The sequence below is a fragment of the Anas platyrhynchos genome, chromosome 2, assembly GCF_047663525.1.
Source record: "Anas platyrhynchos isolate ZD024472 breed Pekin duck chromosome 2, IASCAAS_PekinDuck_T2T, whole genome shotgun sequence".
NCBI lineage: Eukaryota > Metazoa > Chordata > Aves > Anseriformes > Anatidae > Anas > Anas platyrhynchos.
The window spans coordinates 139096219-139116679 of NC_092588.1; the positions used below are offsets into that span (position 1 = coordinate 139096219).

A 20461-nucleotide genomic window follows, 5' to 3' on the forward strand; every position below is an offset into this window, starting at 1 on the left:
CAGGGATCTCAAGGAGACCAGAGGAATGACCATTCAGTCCCTGAACGCAGCGGTTCACAAATTGAAGAGGAAGCACGGGTTGAACCCATCAAGAAATCCCAGCATCGCTCTTCAACCCAACACCATAACCATCGCAGTGGTGTTAGAGGCCTTTCTAGGCAAGAAACTTTTGACTCAGAAACACAAGATAGCAGAGATTCAGCTTACATAGAGCCAAAGGAGGACTACTCACACGAGCATGGTGACCACTATGATTCTCACAGGGATCACAATCACAGAGACGAGTCCCATGGGAGCAGTGATCACAGACATAGAGAATCAAGGCATCGCTCAAAGGAGAGGGACCGGGAGCAGGACCACAATGAATGCAACAAACAACGTAGTCGTCATAAATCGAGGGACCAATATTGTGACAAGGATGGAGAAGTGATATCTAAAAAACGTAACGACGCAGGAGAATGGAACAGGGATGTTTACATCCGTCAGTAACTTTTGCCTCTGGCACTCTTGTGTTTCTTTGAAGTCTTGTAACAATGCCCCTTGAAAATATCTTTGGGTTGTTCATTGCAGAACATATGGTATCCTTCTGTATGCTGATTTGTATTGCTGTTGCTTGCATAGCAATAGCATGAAATAGAATATTCATATACTTATTTTTTTGGTTAGTGCTATATGAATTAGCGTAGTACAACTGCAGAGTTCCTGATGTTGTACTATGCTGTTTTTCAAGCTGTTTTTTGGTAGCTGCCACTTGAACAATATCTGTTGCCATCAAGGTGTTGTTAGTGTTTTTTAAAAAAGAAAAAGGTACATTTGATGTTTAATAACTTCCCGTGTATTCAGCAAGCAAGAATCAGCACATAAAAATCTAAAACTTTTTGTCTGCTCTGATTTTTAATTTGTAATGCACTTGATTTGCATATTGATTTAAAAGCCACTGTCTGTTGCTTGTACCTCTGGTGGTCTCCATTTGAGGACGGAATTCAGTCTTGCCTTACACACAGGGGATCATAAAGTCAAAATCAATTTTCTATGTATTGGTACTGTGTACTGTATATACAGTTTATAAATGTTCTTTCTGCCGACACCTTCTTACTATATAAGTTTGATCACACTGTTTTAGAGTCCTAATGCCAAGTCAGCAGATTTGCTTTTGAATTACTGGCAACTGGAACTAGCCTCATTTAGGAAATCTGTAACAGTGTTCAATCTAAATACTTTTTTCTTCTGTAGCAGAAAGCTTATACTTCTGTAAATACAAATGAGTGCTTGAGACAGAGGATCTAACCCACTCTTATACATTATGCTGTCCTTGCAAACCCAACTTTGCATTTTAAATTTTTGGTAAAGATAACTAATTTACCACTATATATATAATTATTCTTCTCCGTACAGGTCACAAAATTGCAATGGACACAACCTAATTTTTGTTCTGTTTTCAGAATAATAGAGAGCACACGTGATGGAGGTGTGTACATGATTGGGTGGGAAATGGATGGGCAAATGTGTGCATGTGCACATCAGGCAGCAAAGCGTGAAAATCTACTGAAGAAAACAAAGGTTACTCAAAAGCCCAACGTGTTTGTTTCTTCACTCTATTGTTGATTTAAAAATCCAAATTGCAGTCAGGGAATATGAGGGAGTTTACTGACCCAGGTAATTGAGAAAGCATAAATCTGCTGGCTCTTGTTCAGACTTCAAGAGAGTAAAAACAGGCAAATGTTACTGTGAGTGTTTCACTGGAAATGTAAAATCTTTGTGTTTTAGAGTATTTGTTTTAGTAAGAAAAGTTTACACAGCTTGTGGAGAATTATTTTGTTGGAAAATAAATTTTTGTAGCTTCTCCACTTTTTCTACACTTGCCAATTCCTCTGCATTCCCACTTTGCAGCCAGCTCACTGCTTTGTGCTGCCAGTGAGAGCTTAGAAAAACGTGACAAAGTACTCTGTTGCGAGCTTACTAGAGAAAATGCATTGAAATCAAAAGGAGTGACAACAGTTGGTTTTGCATTGAACACCTGTTGCACTGGTAAGTGGGGGGAAATTCATAATTATCGTTGGCTACAGGTTCCATACCCTTGCCTAGTGTAAAGGCTGTTCTGCATCACGTATAGTCTTTGTAGTAATTGTATGAATGAAATACTTTTTGTATTTCACTGTAAATATCACATTATATAAAGACTGTAGTGGGATAATAATTCATTTAGCTGGAATTTCTTTTTATTTATTATTTTAATTCTGGGAATATCAGCATTGCCTGATTTTTGAATATCATTTTAGTGAAATGGAGGTGCATGCTTTCTCTAGCATCCAAGCAGTTCAGTTTGACTCTCTTACACATACCTTGCTCTCCCTCATGCTTTATATGCATTTTTTACAACTCAAGAGTGTGAAATTCTGCTGTCAGATATCTTGACGTTTCTGCTAGTGCTGCTGACCGTTGTGGTTATTCAAGAGTGGTAGTTGGTTCAAAGCATGAACTGTGGGGAACACAAGGGTATATTTTCTAGAAAGAAAATTCTCAGCATTTCTCTAAACATCTAAATGACTTTGTAGACAAAGGAAGCATAGGTAAGTAGACCTGTTGTATTACTCAATGGATATATAAGAATATATAAAAAGTGGCTTTTGATATGAGGGAATTGTCAGGGTATCAGTGGAGAAAAACATTGAGTTTGTTATTTGAATCATATCAGATCGTATTTTAATGCAAAAAAAATATATTGTCTTGCTTTCTATATAGCCTGGCTTTAGGTATTTTACCAGCTTCAGAAACTGCTGTTGCTCCCTACAACTGTTACACAACAGTTTTGTCTTGCAAGAAGTGATGTATAGATTCCACTACAATACCTTGAATGTTTTTTTGTTCTTTTCTTTTTTAAAATTTGCTACAGGAGGTATTAATTTCCCACCTTTCTTAAATTATTTTGAAGGAATGTTTGGCAGAATTCCAAAGCACTGAACAGTATATTAAAACCATGGATTAAGGTAACATGTACAGACAAATAAAGAGAAAATAAAGAGCACAGTCCAAGCCCTAATATTTAAGTATGGTCTAGATATTGATTTATGGAATATAAATATCTTACAAAGAAAGGCATGTCCCCGTCCAGTTAATGAATTATCTTTTGTATACTTCAACTAACAATGTATAGGCAACATACTAACACATTTCTTAGGCAGACAGTAGGTTTATTTTAGCCTTGCTAAGGTATTTTTCTTCAGTTATTAAGAGTGACAAATCAGTTGTAATGTGAGCTTGTACTACAGATTTTGCACAATACCACCTGCCTGCTGAGCACTACTTTGAAAAGCACTTTAACAGAATTATTTCAACAAGAAGCTTTAAAAATACTCCAGCTGGAGGACATATCAAAGGTTATTGTGATGAAATGTCTTTGCAGAGTTTTGCAAATAGAAAGTTTAATATTGTTTGCATTAGGATACTAATGAGTTCATATTTCTGTATCTGGTTTCAGGAGCTTTGAATCTGAGGAATGCTAGAGGTCCCAGTGAGCTCCAGTCTTCTTATGTGTGTGTGGTACAAAATAACCTGTAAAATTTCTATTCAAATGAATCAGAAAGATGATAAAACCCATGAGTGAGAAGGGAGGAAAATAAAACAGTTGAGTGATACATAGGTCTTGTCAGCTCTACTCTATATTTTTCTAAAGGATTACAGTATACGGAAGGAATGTGATACAATTTAACATTTCTGTGTATATATGTTAGGTGTTAACTTTTTTGTATGTCTTTTCAAATGAGTACACATCAGTGTTGTTGAGCAGCTCAAGTCTATCAGTTTAGTATCACAGACATCACAGAAGAAAGGATTCTTGAGGAGGGGTTGGAAGGAGGTGGGAGTAACAGTCTCCAGACCTGTAAAGGAACAGGACAGTGGGGACAAATAAGCAACAGGTTTATACACAATTAGCATCACTAGGTGTTAAGAGTTGGTTAAGTGTTAAGAGAAGAAACTATTTGAAATAGGTCCATAAATTTTATCCACTGACTAGGAATTGAAAAATGAATTTACAGATGGAAAAAAAAATAAATAAAAACTTTTCTAGAGTAATTGTGAATTCATAGTCTGATATCAGGAGTTTAGAATTTCAGAGTCTTTGACAATTTATGCTTCTCAAGGTGTAAAATATAAATAGTGTCTCCTAAAGATTTGGCCCTAAATAATGAAGGCAGGTTTTAAAGCTACAGTTTAAGTGGAGTTTTTTAAATGGAGGATAAGGAAATTCAGTCCTACTCAATTCAGTCCTACTCAGCAAACAGATACCTAGTTTCACTTTTCTCTGCATTTGCATGCAGATCTTTTGCGTCCTATCCCCGAAGTTCCTGCTCAGTTCAAATATCCTGCCCCTTTAACTTACTATCTTTTGTGAAATTGTTGGTAATCATCATTTTTAAGCTCCATTGGTTTGTAAAGTAATATTCATGTTCTGTGACAACTGCAGAGGTTTTAAGGTGATGTATCAGCATTCCCGTAGCTGGAATGCAGTGAGTGGTCCCAATGGCTTTTCAGCAGTGTCTGTCCAAAAAGTACAAGGTTACAGTAAACCACCTCCTGTGGCATTACTGACGCCTCCTCAAGATGCATTTTTGTTTCTGGTTACATTTGACCTCTGATTGCTTTGATGCATCAGGCTGTTTCCCAAATGTTCGTTCTGATGAACCTGTTTTTTGTTCTTACAATTTTGACTTTAATTGTATTCCCTCTGTGAAAATAGCACACTGCAAACAACTATTACACAGTCTGGACAAAGACCAGAGAAATTCATTTTCAGAATGTAATATAATATTTCTGGTGTACATTTATGTATATTTATTACTTTACTGCAGATTGTTCACCAAAATTTTAGCTGTTCTTTCATCTTTAAAATACATGGATGACATTATATTGTGAATATTTTTATTCAAATGTTATTCAGTCAGATTTACTGTTCGGCAATTTGTCTATAATTTATTTCCCTACTTTTTATATAACAAACTATGTTAAATATGTGCTTACAGTAGTTTTATGGACAGTTTCTTTTTATAGCCTATCACCCTAGAGATGTGTTCCTACGCAGCCCCAAAAAAGATTTGTATCAGATATAATAGAGATTCAGCTGGTTCTTCTATATTATCTGTCTCCTTTATTACTTTATTCTTACCAATTATCTATCAGGCATCCTACTTGGCAGTAAATTCTAACAGTACAAACTGGATTTGTTCATAAAGCTTTAGCAGTGAACAACAAAACATAAAAAAGAAGGCTCTTTTTATTTTAAATTACCAACTCCAAAGTTATTACTTGTCAATCATCTTGACTAGCCTGTTCGTTACTAAAGCATTCCCTCTTCCTTAAAGAGCACATGAAACCCTCTGATCTAAAAGTTGTTGGGCTCTATGACACATGAATAATAATACATCATACTATCCTAGGCTGTCAATTTTCCTATTTTTATATTGACCAAGATAAATATTTAGATTTGGCACCATTACTAATAATCTATTTCTGCAAATAGGGAAAGGTACTTTTCGGATTCAATTTTTTTTTTTTTTTCCAGACAGGATCTGATTGTATACCTAATCTGTTTTGTAGGGTTAATCTTTCATTAAAATTACAATAACTTTTTTTTTTCTTAATTTAATATATAATATCTCACAGTGTGAGATATATATACGTATGTATTATATATATATATTTCAATTGTTTTTCAGCACCAGACACTGAAGCATGATTCAGTCTGCAAAGCATTATCAGGAAAATAGCCACATTTGGTATTAAAAATACATATACACCATACATTAAGCTTTGTGAAAAGTACTATAATTCCTGTACTTTTATTTAAAATTACAGTCACACTGGAAAGATAAACAAGAAGAGCATCTATCCAGCTTTAGACATCTAACTTAGCAAGCTTTGACCAAAGTCAAAATGAGGCTGGCTCCTTCAAGGGATGATTTGAAGCATCTCAATTAAGTTCCTGTTCTGAACTGCCTGATGGAGAAATCTTTTTCTCTCTCCCCTTGTGTCATCCCCTCTCCCTGAATTATCAGCAGAGAGGTGGTCCAGGGGAGACAGCTGAGGCTTAGCTCTTTAATATACTGACTGCTTTTTCACGTCTATCAGTGACTTTTGCAGAAACAACTCTAATAGTTAAAAGTTCAGATATCAGCAGTGTTTTTTCTTCCATGTTAAGTCTGGTCTGCAATTACACTGGAATCAAATGCAAGTCATTTACTTTTTTTTTTTTTTTTGGAGGGGGGAAGGGTTAAGAAATTTCTCATATAAAATCAAGATCACCTTCTTGAAAAGACTGTTTATAACTAATAAATATGCGAACTTCTCAAATTTTCACAATTCAGCATTGCACAGATCCTGCTACTGAAACTGGAGGCAAAAATTCCTCCCTTTATAGGTATCTGCAAATTTCAATATGTAGTCTATGTATGCTGATTAATGTTTACAGAGTTTATATATTCTGAAAAAAAAAATGCTTTTTTACTAGCACCAAGTTAAAGATTTCAACATGTACTTACAGTAAAGGACTAATACATTTTGTTACCAAGTAGTTATTGTAGTCATATTTTGACTAAAAAGACTGTAATTTATAATACAAGTGATTACAATTCTAAATGGGTTATCTTACCTACTACTGATGAAACAAAATGACTTTAAATCTTCTTTTGGCATGTCATGGTTAACAGCAAGGAGTGAGCTACCAAAGTAAGCAAGAGTTCCCTCCTTCTAGTCTGCTAGGTTAGGCCTAATAGAGTATGTACTAAGCAGCCTTAGCAGAACAGAAGAGGAGACATTTAATTTATTCAAGAATAGTACAAAACATATATCAAAACATTTATAGCAGATACAAGTACACAGCCAGACTAGTGACAGAGTTTTATAAATTGTTTTGAATACATGCAAAAGCACTTCTGACAGTATGAAAGCAAATTAGAAATGTCAGTCTTTAATCCAACCAAATAATCGTGTGCAAAATAAGGTATCTTTTTCCAGATAATGCTTTGAAAATCAGTGGGAAAACAGCAACAACAACAAAAAAGCCCACAACAAAACAGATGTCAGTTTAGGTTTTTGAACCGTGCTTATTTTTTCCCTCCGATTTTCGTGCTATTTCCAGCAGTACTAAGAAAAGAGAACACTATTCAGACAGAGAACACCTCTGTAACTGAAGCAGAATTTTTCAAATACATACGACGCATTTAAGAAATTTAGATTATTAAAACTTTGAGCAGTGTATTAAGTCAGTTCTCATTAGCATGCTTCCCCAGTTTAAATTTTCATATGATTTTAGCCGTTGATGCTTTCTAACCAGTAGAGTTAATATTCTTAGTTGTTTGAAAGGTGATTTGCAACATTTCAGATGATATTATGCATTGTTTTCTGTCTTTTGATATATTTATCACAGCTGTAGCCCCTTCAATTGCAAATGTTTGATTTTAAAATTGTCACTTGTCAGCCAGTCCAATAGGCTGTTTGGGAACCAATACAGTTTATGCATGGGAAGTTTGATGTTGAAACAATATTTATTTACATTCCCAGAGTGAGATGGTTTAATATATTCATGCTGCTATAAAAGACATGCTACAAAGCCTAATCGTATTTTGTGTATATACTATGTGTACAGAGAATCTTGCTTGTATTAAAATAAAAGAGAAATGAGGTTCTAAGTATCAATTTATAAAAGTTATTTGTAAAAATGTTACAACGTTTCCTGAAGCACTACTTAATGAAGCATTAACAATCGGTAAATCTCCACTGAAACTGCTTTTTTTCCAAAATCCACAGTAATAGTTCCCACCTATTGATGATTGCATTTTCTAAAGGACCTTACCTCCCCAGTTCCCCCCCAAAAAAAGAAAAAAAAAACACACCCTGTTCCTGCATTTCCTGCACTAGCCAAGCTGCTCGCATGGCGAGAGCCAACAGACTGAAGTGTGATTGAACATGCTTGTCATTCAAGCAGTGACCTGCTGTCACAGGAAAGCAAACCGACCCCAAATGACCGTGCCCTTCCCCCAGCCTTCAGCCCTTTCCCAGCAGAGCAGCTGGCAGCTTTTCTGGCTGCCACAGCAACCCTGCCGTCAGCCTGTTGGCTTGGCAACAGCGCAGCACCAAGAGCCACACTTCAGCCTCACAGAGGTATTTTTTTCAGGTTGTATTGCTGCATGCTTATTTACCGTTCAATTTAATAAATTTTGCAATAAAAAATCCTATGCAGTCCTTATTTGCCAGTGAAATCAAATCATCTTCCTGGGAATCTTGCAAAGCTTTAATATCCATTCCTTGCACGGTCACAGCAGATGGATCAAATCTCTGCAGCAGCTTCAGCTGATCAAGTGCCAGTCCAGCTCCCCTCATGCCTTCTCCTCCGATATGAGGTTCCTTTGCAAGTGACACAGAAAAGCAAATTACTGCATCAGTGAAAAGTTCCTGGTTTCCTACACGTACTCCTCTAAGGCTATGCAGAGCTGCCTGCCTCTTAATGCGGCCGAGCTAGGTTTGTATCCATCACACTGGGGGGAAAGTTGGAAATCATGCAGCCCTGCTTTTCTTGTCTTAATGTGGCAGCTGTGTGCATGGGTACATGCACCAGACCCACAGACCGCTGAGGAGGTGGTGGTGCAGTCAAGCCCTTTTAGCCCAGTAGTTTAGTCATTAGGGCACTTACAGAGGACAGGTACATACACAGATCCAAATCATTTCATCACCCAAGAGGGAAATCACCTCCATCGCAAAAAAGCTGTTATCACCAGCCAATATGTCTGAAAGGTTTTATTTTTATTTTTCCACTATTAAGTAAGTGTTGAAGCTCTTCTGTATACTAATAGCTCTAAGTTGTCAGAAACAGTGATCCCTTAGTCAGTTACTAACATACTTAGTACCAGTAGTAGAAATAACTGGATTCTTTACCTTATAAACTTCAACTGGAGAGACTGAAAGTGCCACTCCAGAACTCTGCCTAAAGAGGCATCATTTTGGAAGATGATGATGCTGCAAAAAAAAGTCTGAGTTTTGGGTTTTCTTTGTTATGTAATTAGACTAATGGGTAAATGAAAATACTGTAACTACCCCATACGTGTGTACATGTATATGACAGAGAAAGAAAGAAAAGAAAGGAACAACTTTAGTGTTCTTCAATTTAGGAGAGGACATTTAGCATCAAAATCCTAGAAAGGAGCTGTGTTTAAAGTCACAGCCCTCTTCTGATGATGTTTTTTATTTAATAAATATGGTGATTTGTGGAAAAATCTAAATCTTAGCTGGGTAATTCCTCCAGTGCATTAAAGAGAAAAAAAAAAAAAAAGCCGGAATTGTAATGGCAAAAGAACGAACTCCTTTGTAAATCTAGTCTGGTATAGTCTGTAATGCAGCAGAGAATTTTTGAGCCCTCAGACTTTGCTGACACACGAGCTCACCCAGACAGCACATGATGCGAGCTAATTGCTTAATCATGTACTGTGTGCTCTAAAGCTGGGCAGCCGAGAGGCTGCAGACTGAGTCTTCTCTTGCTATCCCTCAATAGGATTTCAATGCTTTCCAGGTAAGAGACAAAAGGAGGTGCCTGTAGCAAATTGAGAAAAAATAATACACAAAGGAAGAAAAGAGGTAGTGACTTAAGCAATGAAATTGAAGGATTGAAGGATGGAAAGGTAAAAGACTACCGAAAATATTACACAAGGTGAAGTGACTTGCTCGTTCAAAGACCAATTTCTTTTCCTCTACCTTCTCCTTTTCCCTTCCAGTTCAGTTACTGCATTTAAGCTGATACACAATATACCCTGTGTGTAAATCCCTAAGAGGCAGTAAGTCTGCACAAAGGATCGGCTGCCATGCAGTAACCTCCACCTATGAGATCAACACCGATGGCTCCACCTCCTGTTGTGCCTTGTACAACGTGATTCCAGGACCCATTGCAAAAGTGAGAACACGGGAAACAGTGGACTGGGTGTAAAGCAGGTGTCCACTGAGAGACTACAGAACATGGGAAATAAATGAAGGACCATAAGGTAAGTCAGCCCTAGACTCTAGCTTCCTGTTCATTGCATCACCTTAGTTTACACTACTGGGGAGCAGGTTGTAAGATACTATAATCTGTAGGTAAACAAGCCAGTATCTTATTTAAAATACGCTATACACAAAAGTTTTATTTTTATATAGATGCCATTTTTTTGTGTGAAAACTCAAGACATACTACTGGTGAGAGATCAAGTCTATGAAATCAAAATCTTGCATTTAAGTTTAAGGGCTTGTGTTTTGCTTTGTCATTCTATTGAGTATGATTTTCTATCCTGTTAGGTAAAATGTGTAATCTCAGCTGAAACTGATTGAATTGAAAAATACAGAGAAGATGGAAATAGATGGGAAGTTTAGATTTGTACCAACAGGCAGAAGAACCCTGACAAACAAAATGTTTTAATAAAAGCTTCAGTTCTCTTAAATCTTTAGCAGCCTTCTTATAACTTCTCATGTATCTCTTGTGTATTTTTTTAATTTCAGTTAAAAGATGCATCTAAACTTCTTAAGACAAGTCATTACAGAAAGTACAAGTTAAACAAGTACCAGATCTAAGCATTTCTCCAAAGCCATGATTATTAACACTAACCCGCTCCAACACATCACATCAGCAAAGAAAAAGAGAGCCACATATGGTCTGATGATAAAGTATTTTTGAGGTACTAATAAAAGTGATATATTTTTGAAATGCACGCATCATAGATACAAATTCTAGCATCTCCCTATATACTACCTATGTAGACACCTTTATGTTAGACATTGGCTCCGGAAAAGACAAGGCACAGTCTTGGGACACTGAGCCTGAAATAAATTTATTCTCTCATTCTTAAAGTAACACAAAAATGGTTCTCATACATATAAAATCCTCCTTTCTCAAAGTACTATGTTCTTCCAATTTATTTCCCACTCTTCTTTTTAAGTCTTCACTACTTCAGAAGCTTTAATAAAAACTTGTTCACCTTTGCTATTAATGTGCAGAAAAACAGAGTAAAATATATTAATATAAAGTAAGAATAGCAAGAGAAAATTTAACCTGTCTGAACTATCTTTTATCCCTCTTATGTTTTAAATGACTGTTGTACAAATCAAAACAACCATAGTACGCAGTAAGAAACTACTTAATGTTCCCTAAGTGAAGCTCAATTAAACATGAACATCGGTTTAGAAGAGTCTCAGAAGTCTCTGCATTATTTCTATCCCGAGCTGTTAGAATTCTCTCCAGTAAAAATGATATTTATTGACAGTAAATACACTGCACAACTTTACAGTGCCAAAACAAGCTCATTGGCTTGTGTGAAGTATGCTGTAAATAGTAGTACCTGTCGCTGAAGCTGGAGGCATGGAAAAGTTTCTAGGGCCCATGCAACTTGCTCCTCATTTTCAGAAAGTGTAATCGTACATGTACTATACACTAGAACACCTCCTGGCTTCAGCAATTTCACTGCCTGCAGAGAAAAAACAACAGTTTATATTTAAATGTAAAAAAGCTGCATATTAAGCAACATTAACCAAGAAAACAATTAAGCTATATTATTAAAACTTAACGCTTAATTAACTCAAATCTTTCTGTCTAAGATAGACATTATGATGCTATTTCTTCTCAGGGACTACATTAAAGGATCCCATGGAATAGAATGGTTTTTCTTTCAAAATCAGCATTATAGCTCATGCAGTTTATTAATGCTACTGATATGATTCATCTTGTAAGATTTGTTATTTGTACATCTCTGCCTATCTCAGACAGTCGCATTCCGTTTTCATTACCTGTTGCCAAGCGTCAATATACAGTATTTTTATCAGTGATATTAGATGTCAGCTGTTTCCACATATTTGGCATGAAGTATATCTATGCTGCTTTTCAAGCTGTGATTCACTTTGAATACATATAATTCAAATGTAGGCAAGAATCATGGAATCTTGTCCTTCAGCATCAGCCCAACTACTCGCTTACTAGCAAGGGAAGTTGTAATATGGCCTCCCAGCTTTGTACTCCCTCACATATCCCATATAGTATCTTACAGCACCACTGCAGGGAAGTTATATGCAGTGAAGTTGCAAGAGTCCACGCTCCTGCACAGAAAATATTTTAACCTGCTCTGTGACTTATATTCTTCCAATTATTATAAACAGAAATGGATGAAACTGAAAGATTAAAAAAAATAATTAAAAAAAAAAATTATATATGTCTTACACGTATCTTTCCCATGCTTCAATGAATTGACTTTACCCAGTAGCAGATATGATAGAGCTGAAAGACTAATTGAATGATATCTTTACTTAAAGGAGGGGTTTTATGAAACACTGGAGAGCACTGTCTTGTTTTATAAATATTTAAACGGTCATAAATGATTTCAACTTTCCTCCTTCTCTTTTGACTTCATCAGCTATGAAAGAGAGAAAACAAAGCTGACCAAATGGCCTAAGTTCTTTAACTTGTACTCCACAACACCAGATGCAAGAGGAAAATAAATCCCCAAAGATCTAACATCTTGAAAGAACACCAAGTGATTTGTTTTTTGGGAATTCCTCAGTCTCTGTAGCTATCAGAAAACAAAGTCTTAGATGATGTTGCGTTTAGTTCTAAAACAGGAAATTCCAAATTTACAGATACATTAAAGGAAACTGCACTACTTCCTCTAAGAAAAAAAAATATTTGGAAATCTTTTGGTGTACAGAGAATAGGAAACTGAAAACTAGGTAGATTTCAATTTATGAAAGTTACTCAGATACTTAAGCTTCAAAGGACAGGCTGCACCCTAGGAGACATGTGCAGAAGAACAAGCGTTCTGGGAACTACTGGTCCCCAAGGACTACGATAGCACAAGATCTCCTGGGAAATCAGGCAAGATGCATAAGCTTCAGTATTCTTCAAACAAATTTAGGGATAAGCTAAAAACTGCTGATGACTTTGTGACAGAAAAAAATTTAGTTGGGAAAGCAAAGGAAGAAAAGCTTAGCAAATTTATCCTCTGATAAAGAAGAAATGTCAGTACTTAAAAGGTTTGCAGTATTATATTATAGCAAATAAGAATAGAATCTAAAAGCAGCTAAGAACTGTAACTAGGAATGAAAGAAAATGGACCTAGAAAAGGGCAAAGAATGAACATGAAACTTATATTCAGAAAGAGGGACATACAAAGAGGGAATGGCAAATAGTTTCATGGATTTTTTCATGGAACTCTGGCACTCCATTTGCCTTGAATAGAAAGAACTTTGAAATTTTTGGCTCTGGACAATTACATCCCAACACCTAACCACTGAAAATATAGGGAAGATGAGGCATCATTGGGGGGGGGGAGGGGGGAGGGAAAAAAATTTTACACTGCAAAACTATTGATGTTCAATTTAATTTAGCTACTCAATGATTGATACGTACCACAGTGAAAAGCTTGCGCTGCAGTGGCTGATAAGACATCAATTCCTTTAAAGTTGAGGAATAAGACATGGTTGGTCTCTGCCCCATCCCACTACATGGAGCATCAAGAAGAATCCGATCAAATGACTCTGGTAAGAACGGAGGTCCTTCTGTGAAAACAGCAATGTAAAATGTGGTTGTCTTTCCTTGAGATTTCACTACAGATAATGACAAGCTGTTAGTGCTTGCTTGACATAACACATTTCAGTGCTATAGATGGTTTCTGCAGAAGTGATTGCAGTTAGAGACAAGCGTCAGCACTGCCTGTGGTAGATTTCATCTCACAGAATTTTTAGCATTTTGGGAGCTCAAACAATACACGATTGCTTTAGACAGCAATATTTTTTTACACAAGTGTGTAAATCTTCAGTGAGAGAAACCTTAAGACTATTTAACTATTAAGACTACCTGAAGTAACATAATTGGACTATCTAGATAATAACTGTGATGCATATAGAACATAAAGAGCTTCATAATAATGTGAAATATTACAAGTTCTAATGCAATACACATGCTTCCTCCACAGCAGAACAATTTAATAAACAGTGATTGTCAAGACAAGAACTAATCTGTAATTTTGAATACTGCCTGGACAGATAAGGGAATATGCAACTTCTAGATGCAGAACCTATCCTTTCAACTTTCCAAATCCCACTGGCTCAACAGCCCAAAAGTTTCTGTTGTCTTAGTGCTGGAAAAACTTTTCAGCTCCGGATTACCAAAACAGAAGACTAGGCTCCATATGTGTATCTGTGAGTAACCAACAAGGAAGAGTTTTGCCTCCTTTTCTCCTACTGCCCCTCAGATATGCAAGCTAGGTCACAAGTGAAAACCAGTGGGTGACTTCACACTACTGCTGCCTAGCTTGTTCCAGCACTGCAGAAATGAGTCTATTTTGGCACTACCAATTTATCTACCTCTGATTCATTACTACAACATTCAAAATATGTCATAATTGCAGGGCTGTACAGAAAAGCTTTCATGATCTCTCAGTATTATAGCTAGCTCTTGTTCATCTGTGTAAGTGCTACAAACCACCTACAATATTTTATGCTTATAGACGATTAAGAAAAATACCTTTAGGAACAAACTAGAAGGCATGGGGACAAGGAAGGTGAATTATGCAACCTGATCCCTACTTAGGCTAACCAGTGACTGGGATGAGATAGAGTGAGAAAGAACAGCATACTTTGCACAACAAACTAAAAATAATCTAGACAGCAGATACTGTTCAAATCATTTCATCATGGGAACAGAACCAGTATCATAAATATGGTACCACAGAAAAGCAAATGAAATGAACTCAAAATAATACACTGTGCTTCTATAGAACTTTCCCGTAAACAGCTGAACAAACATTAATGAGCTAAACATTGCAATACACCCGGGAGTTAGGTATTAATAACCCCATTTTACAGATGAGGCTTCTGAGGCAGGAAAACCAAACAATTCTGCAGAAGTAATTTATTTCTCAGGCTAAGCCAAACAATTCAGAGTATGGGGTTAAACATCTTCATGAAAGAAGGTTTAAGGCTTCATCAATCTTTGATAGTATCTGGAATGCATTTCTTTTGAGCATATTAGGTTATGATAAGGACAGTTAGTTTGAGCTTTGTATTTACTTTATGGAGAAGCTGATAATCACAACAGAGTAGAAAATAATAGGACATCCACAGCGCCGAAGCAACCTAGCTATCTGCCAAGATTTCAAAACTTGTGGACTTGTGGCAGGTTTAATACTATTGATAAAAAAAAAAAATAATAAAAAAATTATTACTTATTCTAAATACTACTACTACCCAAGTTGTTTACTTTACCTTGTTCATCCTCTCTCTTCTCAACTGAAAGTGCCTTTGTTCCATCATAGCAAAATGCCTTAATACAATTCAACTGTAGTAATTCAGCATTCTGCTTAATTCTTTTGACCTTGTTAGCTATCTTGTCCATTGCTATTACTTCACCCTGAAAAAAAATGATTTTTTTTTTAAATCAAAAACATAGTGATTAAGTAGATGTGCAATTCCTGATTTTTTTTCCCCTTTCAAGCAATGTAATGAATGAAGCTTATTTTTCCCTAAATAATGTTATTATTCTTAAATCTACACTCTAGTAGTCCTCGTTCTCCAAAGCCAAATCAGTAGTCCTCGTTCTTGTGAGCCAAATCACCCCTTATATGAGCACTCGATGACCTGGTGCCACTGCTTCTTCCCTATCACCATTCAACATACTGCACATGCACATTAACATCTGATGGTGCTTGAAAGTTGTTAGGTCTGTTGCAAAAAAAGTGGATTTACTGCACATGTGCTGTACTGTGGATATACAGAGATAATTCCCTCTCTTTAGAGTCTCTCAGGAACAAGAACACAGACTGAAACAGGTCTTCCCCATCTGGCCCATTCCAGCCACTACTGGAACTATTTCCTGAAAGACATCTGGATAAAATGGTCTGGGCTCTAGACAGTGTTTTTTATACTGTTTTCCAATTCCTATTTTAAAGCTGTACAGTCTTTCAGCACACAGCAGTAAGCCACAATTTCCAAACATCATCAGTTTCATGAATCCAGCATATTCCTGAGTTGCATGCAAGGAAAGCAAATTTTTCCATTATAAATAAGTCTCTAACATTCAAAAAGTGACCTATTGAAATGTCTGATTTCAATTTGCAGCAAATAAGGTTTTAAATGGGACAATGAGTAGTTTGTGCGCATTTCAGTAATAAACAAAATACACTGGTAAGCAGAACGTTCAAATATGGTCATCTTGCTGTTCTAAGTTATCTGTGCATTCTCACAGAGGTAAGTGAAGTACGCTATTAAAATGAAAAATGGTCAGACTTTCTTTATTGAGACAGAAAATGCCTGATGACTCCTCTTACCTGATCATGCATTAATGTTGCAAGATGGGTTGTTTTTCCTCCAGGTGCAGCACACATGTCCAAAATTCTCTCTCCTGGTTGAGGGTTTAAAACATGGCTCACAACCACTGAAGGCAAGTTCTATCAAAAACAAAAATGGGACAATTTAGGTCTTATGGTCTGTACCAAAACCTGTATTAAGAAATTATGAATATGTTTAAAAAAGTAATACATCTCATAGAATCATAGAATCATAGAATATCCTGAGTTGGAAGGGACCCTTAAGGATCATCAAGTCCAACTCTTGACACCGCACAGGTCTACCCAAGTTCAGACCATGTGACTAAGTGCACAGTCCAATCTCTTCTTAAATTCAGTCAGGCTCGGTGCAGTGACCACTTCCCTGGGGAGCCTGTTCCAGTGTGCAACCACCCTCTCTGTGAAGAACCCCCTCCTTATGTCAAGCCTAAACTTCCCCTGCCTCAGCTTAACCCCATTCCCGCGGGTCCTGTCGCTGGTGTTAATGGAGAAAAGGTCTCCTGCCTCTCAACACCCCCTTACGAGGAAGTTGTAGACTGCGATGAGGTCTCCCCTCAGCCTCCTCTTCTCCAGGCTGAACAGGCCCAGTGCCCTCAGCCGTTCCTCGTACGTCTTCCCCTCCAGGCCTTTCACCATCTTCGTAGCCCTCCTCTGGACACTCTCCAACAGTTTCATGTCCTTTTTATACTGTGGTGCCCAGAACTGCACACAGTACTCGAGGTGAGGCCGCACCAGCGCAGAGTAGAGTGGGACAATCACCTCCCTCGACCTGCTAGCGATGCCGTGCTTGATGCACCCCAGGACACGGTTGGCCCTCCTGGCTGCCAGGGCACACTGCTGGCTCATATTCAACTTGCTGTCTACCACGACCCCCAGATCCCTCTCTTCTAGGCTGCTCTCCAGCGTCTCATCGCCCAGTCTGTATGTGAAGCCAGGGTTTCCCTGTCCCAGGTGCAGGACTCGGCACTTGCTCTTATTGAACTTCATGCGGTTGGCGATCGCCCAGCTCTCCGACCTATCCAGATCCCTCTGCAAGGCCTTTCCACCCTCATTCGAGTCCACAACTCCTCCAAGTTTGGTGTCATCAGCAAACTTGCTCAAAATACCTTCTATTCCTACATCCAGATCGTTTATAAAAATATTGAAAAGTACCGGCCCTAAAATGGAGCCTTGAGGGACCCCACTAGTGACCGCCCGCCAGCCTGACGCAGCGCCATTCACCATAGTGAAGATACTTAAGATACCATCTGTGAAGATACTTAAGATATTGCTGTCAGTTCCTTAAGAGAAAATTAAATATTGTGATTTTTGTATAAAAGAAAAAATAGATGTCTGAAATCACCAGTGGCTCTTGGCTCTTTTTTTTTTTTCTTTTTTTTTTTAATATTTTTATTTAAAGCTGCATCCAAGAGTAACCATGACTGAAATTTAAGGATTCATGATTAGGGAGACACCACTGCTAAAAACAAAGATAAAACAAACTGATACTACCGCAGACATAGAGTGGCTTTGTATATTACAAGTATTTTATGTTAACCTGGTATATTGGAACATTTACTCTATGAATATATTGGTGTAGTTTAGTATCAAGCAATCAGATTAACAGGCAGGAGTTTAAACTTGATCAATTAAGGTACTGAGAAACTGTGCTACTAATTGTATTAACTGAACAGATACACTGAAGAGAAGTAATATGCAGTGTGAACAAATAAAAAAATGCATTGTACAAAATAAGGAAATACTTCAAAAAATTATTTTATAACATGGTTGAACACAAAGGTACAAAAATCTTTTAAGGATGACCTTACTACGTGTTCTCTTTGCTTAGCAAATTTTCAAGCTCCATGCCACATAATTAATACTAAGACTATCATACATGGGCCTTCATCTCACACACTGCAAATTCCTGTCAGACAAGCCAGTCTCAAAGGGTTGTGATCAGTGGCAACAAGTCCAGATGGACAGTCAATAGTGGTGTACCCCAGTGGTCAACACTGGGGCCAATGCCATCTAACCTCTTCAGTGCACCCTAAGCTAATTTGCAGAGGATAAAAAATTGGGAAGAGTAGTTAATAAACTGGAAGGTTATGCTGTCTTCCAGCATAACCCTTCCAGAGGTCCCTTGGAAGATTAATGGACTAACAGGAATCTCATAAAGCTCAACAAACATGAATGCTAAATCCTGCACCTGGGAAGGAACAACCCCCATGCACCAGCACAGGCTGGAGTCTGACTGGAAGGCAGCTTTGCAGAGATGGCCTTGGGGATGCTGGTGGACAAGAATTTGAATATGATCCAGGAACACGCCTTCCTGGCAAAGAAGGCTGACAGCCCCCAGGGCTGTGTTAGGAAAAGCATTGCCAGCAGTTCAAGGGAGGTGATCCTTCCCCTCTACTCAGCACGGGTGAAGCATATCTGGAGTGCTGTGTCCCCAGTACATGGATATACTGAGGTGGGTCCACCTAAGGGCCACAAAAATACTTAAGGGATTGGAGAACCCAGCATGAAAGGAGAGGCTGAGAGAGCTGAGACTGTTTAGCATGTAGAAGTCTCAGGGGGATCTTATCCATATGTATATAAATAACAGTTGGAAGAAAGTAAAGAAGATCAAGCCAGACTGTTCTCTGTGTTATCCAGTGACAGGACATGAGGCAATGAGCACAAACTGAAGTACAGGAAATTCCATTTAAAAATAAGTATTTTATTTATTTATTTATTTTTAACTGTGAGTGTGATCAAACACTGAAACAGGTTGCCCAGAAAGTCTTCATCCTTGGAGGCATTCAAACCTGACTGACTGTGTCCACGATATGACCATGATATGAGGGTTTATTTGACATAGAATTTACATTTGCTTTATGGATTGGAACCACTTCTTTGAGTGGCTGGATGGCTTGCTGGCTTGCTTTTTTTTTTATTTTTAACCCAAGGAATGTTCATACTTACAGTAAAAAAAAAAAAAACAAAAACAATTATTGGCATAGTCCCAAACATCTACTTGAAGTGTTCTTTTTATTATTATTATTATTTCAACAAACTGAAATTAAGAAATTTACCTGATCTAAGAAAACTAGAAAGTTCCATGATTTCATTGTCCTACATTTCAACATAGCACAGGTGGCCCATTGTCATGTTTGCATATTTTAATCAGATTTGTTGTGGGCGAGAAAAGTAGCATTAAAGATGCAAAAGAAAAAGCTGTCTTGAATGAAGTTCAAGTTCTCTTAAGCTTAAAGTCAATGGAATATTTGGAGATTTTCCTCATTATCTACAGAATGATGTACCCTCAGAAGCTCGTATTTTGTAGTTCATAAGCCAATTCCAAAAAGCTAAAAGTTCTGTGGAATATCTGTACAAAAAGAATTTTTGCTTTTTTAACTATCTCTTAAGTCACTTTGAAGTCCCTTCTAATATCTCAGAATCAGTGTGGTTAAACTAGCTTCATGTAGATACTACGTTCATTTTCAGTGCTTTGTTTTCTTTCAAGCCAAATAGTGAATTAGGTTCCATAATACACAATCAATGGGTGCTTAGAGGATATTCATTATTCTGTGAATAGTAGAGATTTTTATTTTTGTTAAAAACATACCTGTAAAAACAAATGACTAGGGAGCACATTGTCAAAGGATGGACTGAGGTAGACTGGCTCTATCATTCTGATGCCCATTCCACTGAAAAGCATGGAACAAATTGTTTCAAGAACTCAGATTTATCATTTTAACAGTATTAAATTAAAATCATTGTGCTTATTACAGGAATTTGAAAGAAAATCTTGCAAAAATAAAAGCGTTTATAAACTGACTAAGAAACATACTTTTATCATTTAGCAATCTGATATTCTTTAAGATGACATCATTAAGTTGGGTAAACTGTAACACAAAATCTTCTACATTATATCTTCTACATTATAAAGTGGAATGATATGTAAAAAATTGCATAAGGAAAAGTTACGTGCTTTATACATAAGACAAATGGATATCTAATCCGAGCCTTGACAATACAAGAAAATGCAGAAAAACAGATTAAAATATGTTAATTTCAATCCATAACTGCTTTTGGCTAGCCAGGTATGCATTAGGGCACTAGTATATGATTTCCTACTTAGATCTTCCTCTGTT

At 37.1% G+C, this 20461-nt stretch overlaps 2 protein-coding genes across 17 annotated transcripts in view; one reads left to right on the top strand and one right to left on the bottom strand.

The window, feature by feature from the left end:
* Positions 1–7688, top strand: part of CACNB2 (calcium voltage-gated channel auxiliary subunit beta 2) — a 247078-nt gene extending 239390 nt beyond the window's left edge. For 7 of the 11 annotated variants that reach the window (XM_027450665.3, XM_027450663.3, XM_072033680.1 and 4 more), the window contains one exon: positions 1–7688. In XM_027450665.3, coding sequence (XP_027306466.1) covers positions 1–489 — 489 coding nt within the window. In that variant the 3' untranslated portion in view covers positions 490–7688. The other 4 variants (XM_027450666.3, XM_027450664.3, XM_072033681.1 and 1 more) reach the window with 1 other exon arrangement.
* NSUN6 (NOP2/Sun RNA methyltransferase 6) overlaps positions 3706–20461 on the bottom strand; it is a 26305-nt gene continuing 9549 nt past the window's right edge. For 5 of the 6 annotated variants that reach the window (XM_038174257.2, XM_038174258.2, XM_072033682.1 and 2 more), the window contains 7 exons: positions 19933–20014; positions 16326–16445; positions 15265–15409; positions 13409–13557; positions 11352–11477; positions 8196–8400; positions 3706–3878 (listed from right to left, as the gene is read on the bottom strand). In XM_038174257.2, coding sequence (XP_038030185.2) covers positions 3706–3878; positions 8196–8400; positions 11352–11477; positions 13409–13557; positions 15265–15409; positions 16326–16445; positions 19933–20014 — 1000 coding nt within the window. Of the gene's footprint in view, positions 3879–6788; positions 8401–11351; positions 11478–13408; positions 13558–15264; positions 15410–16325; positions 16446–19932; positions 20015–20461 lie in introns of those variants that run through there. The other variant, XM_072033684.1, reaches the window with a different exon arrangement.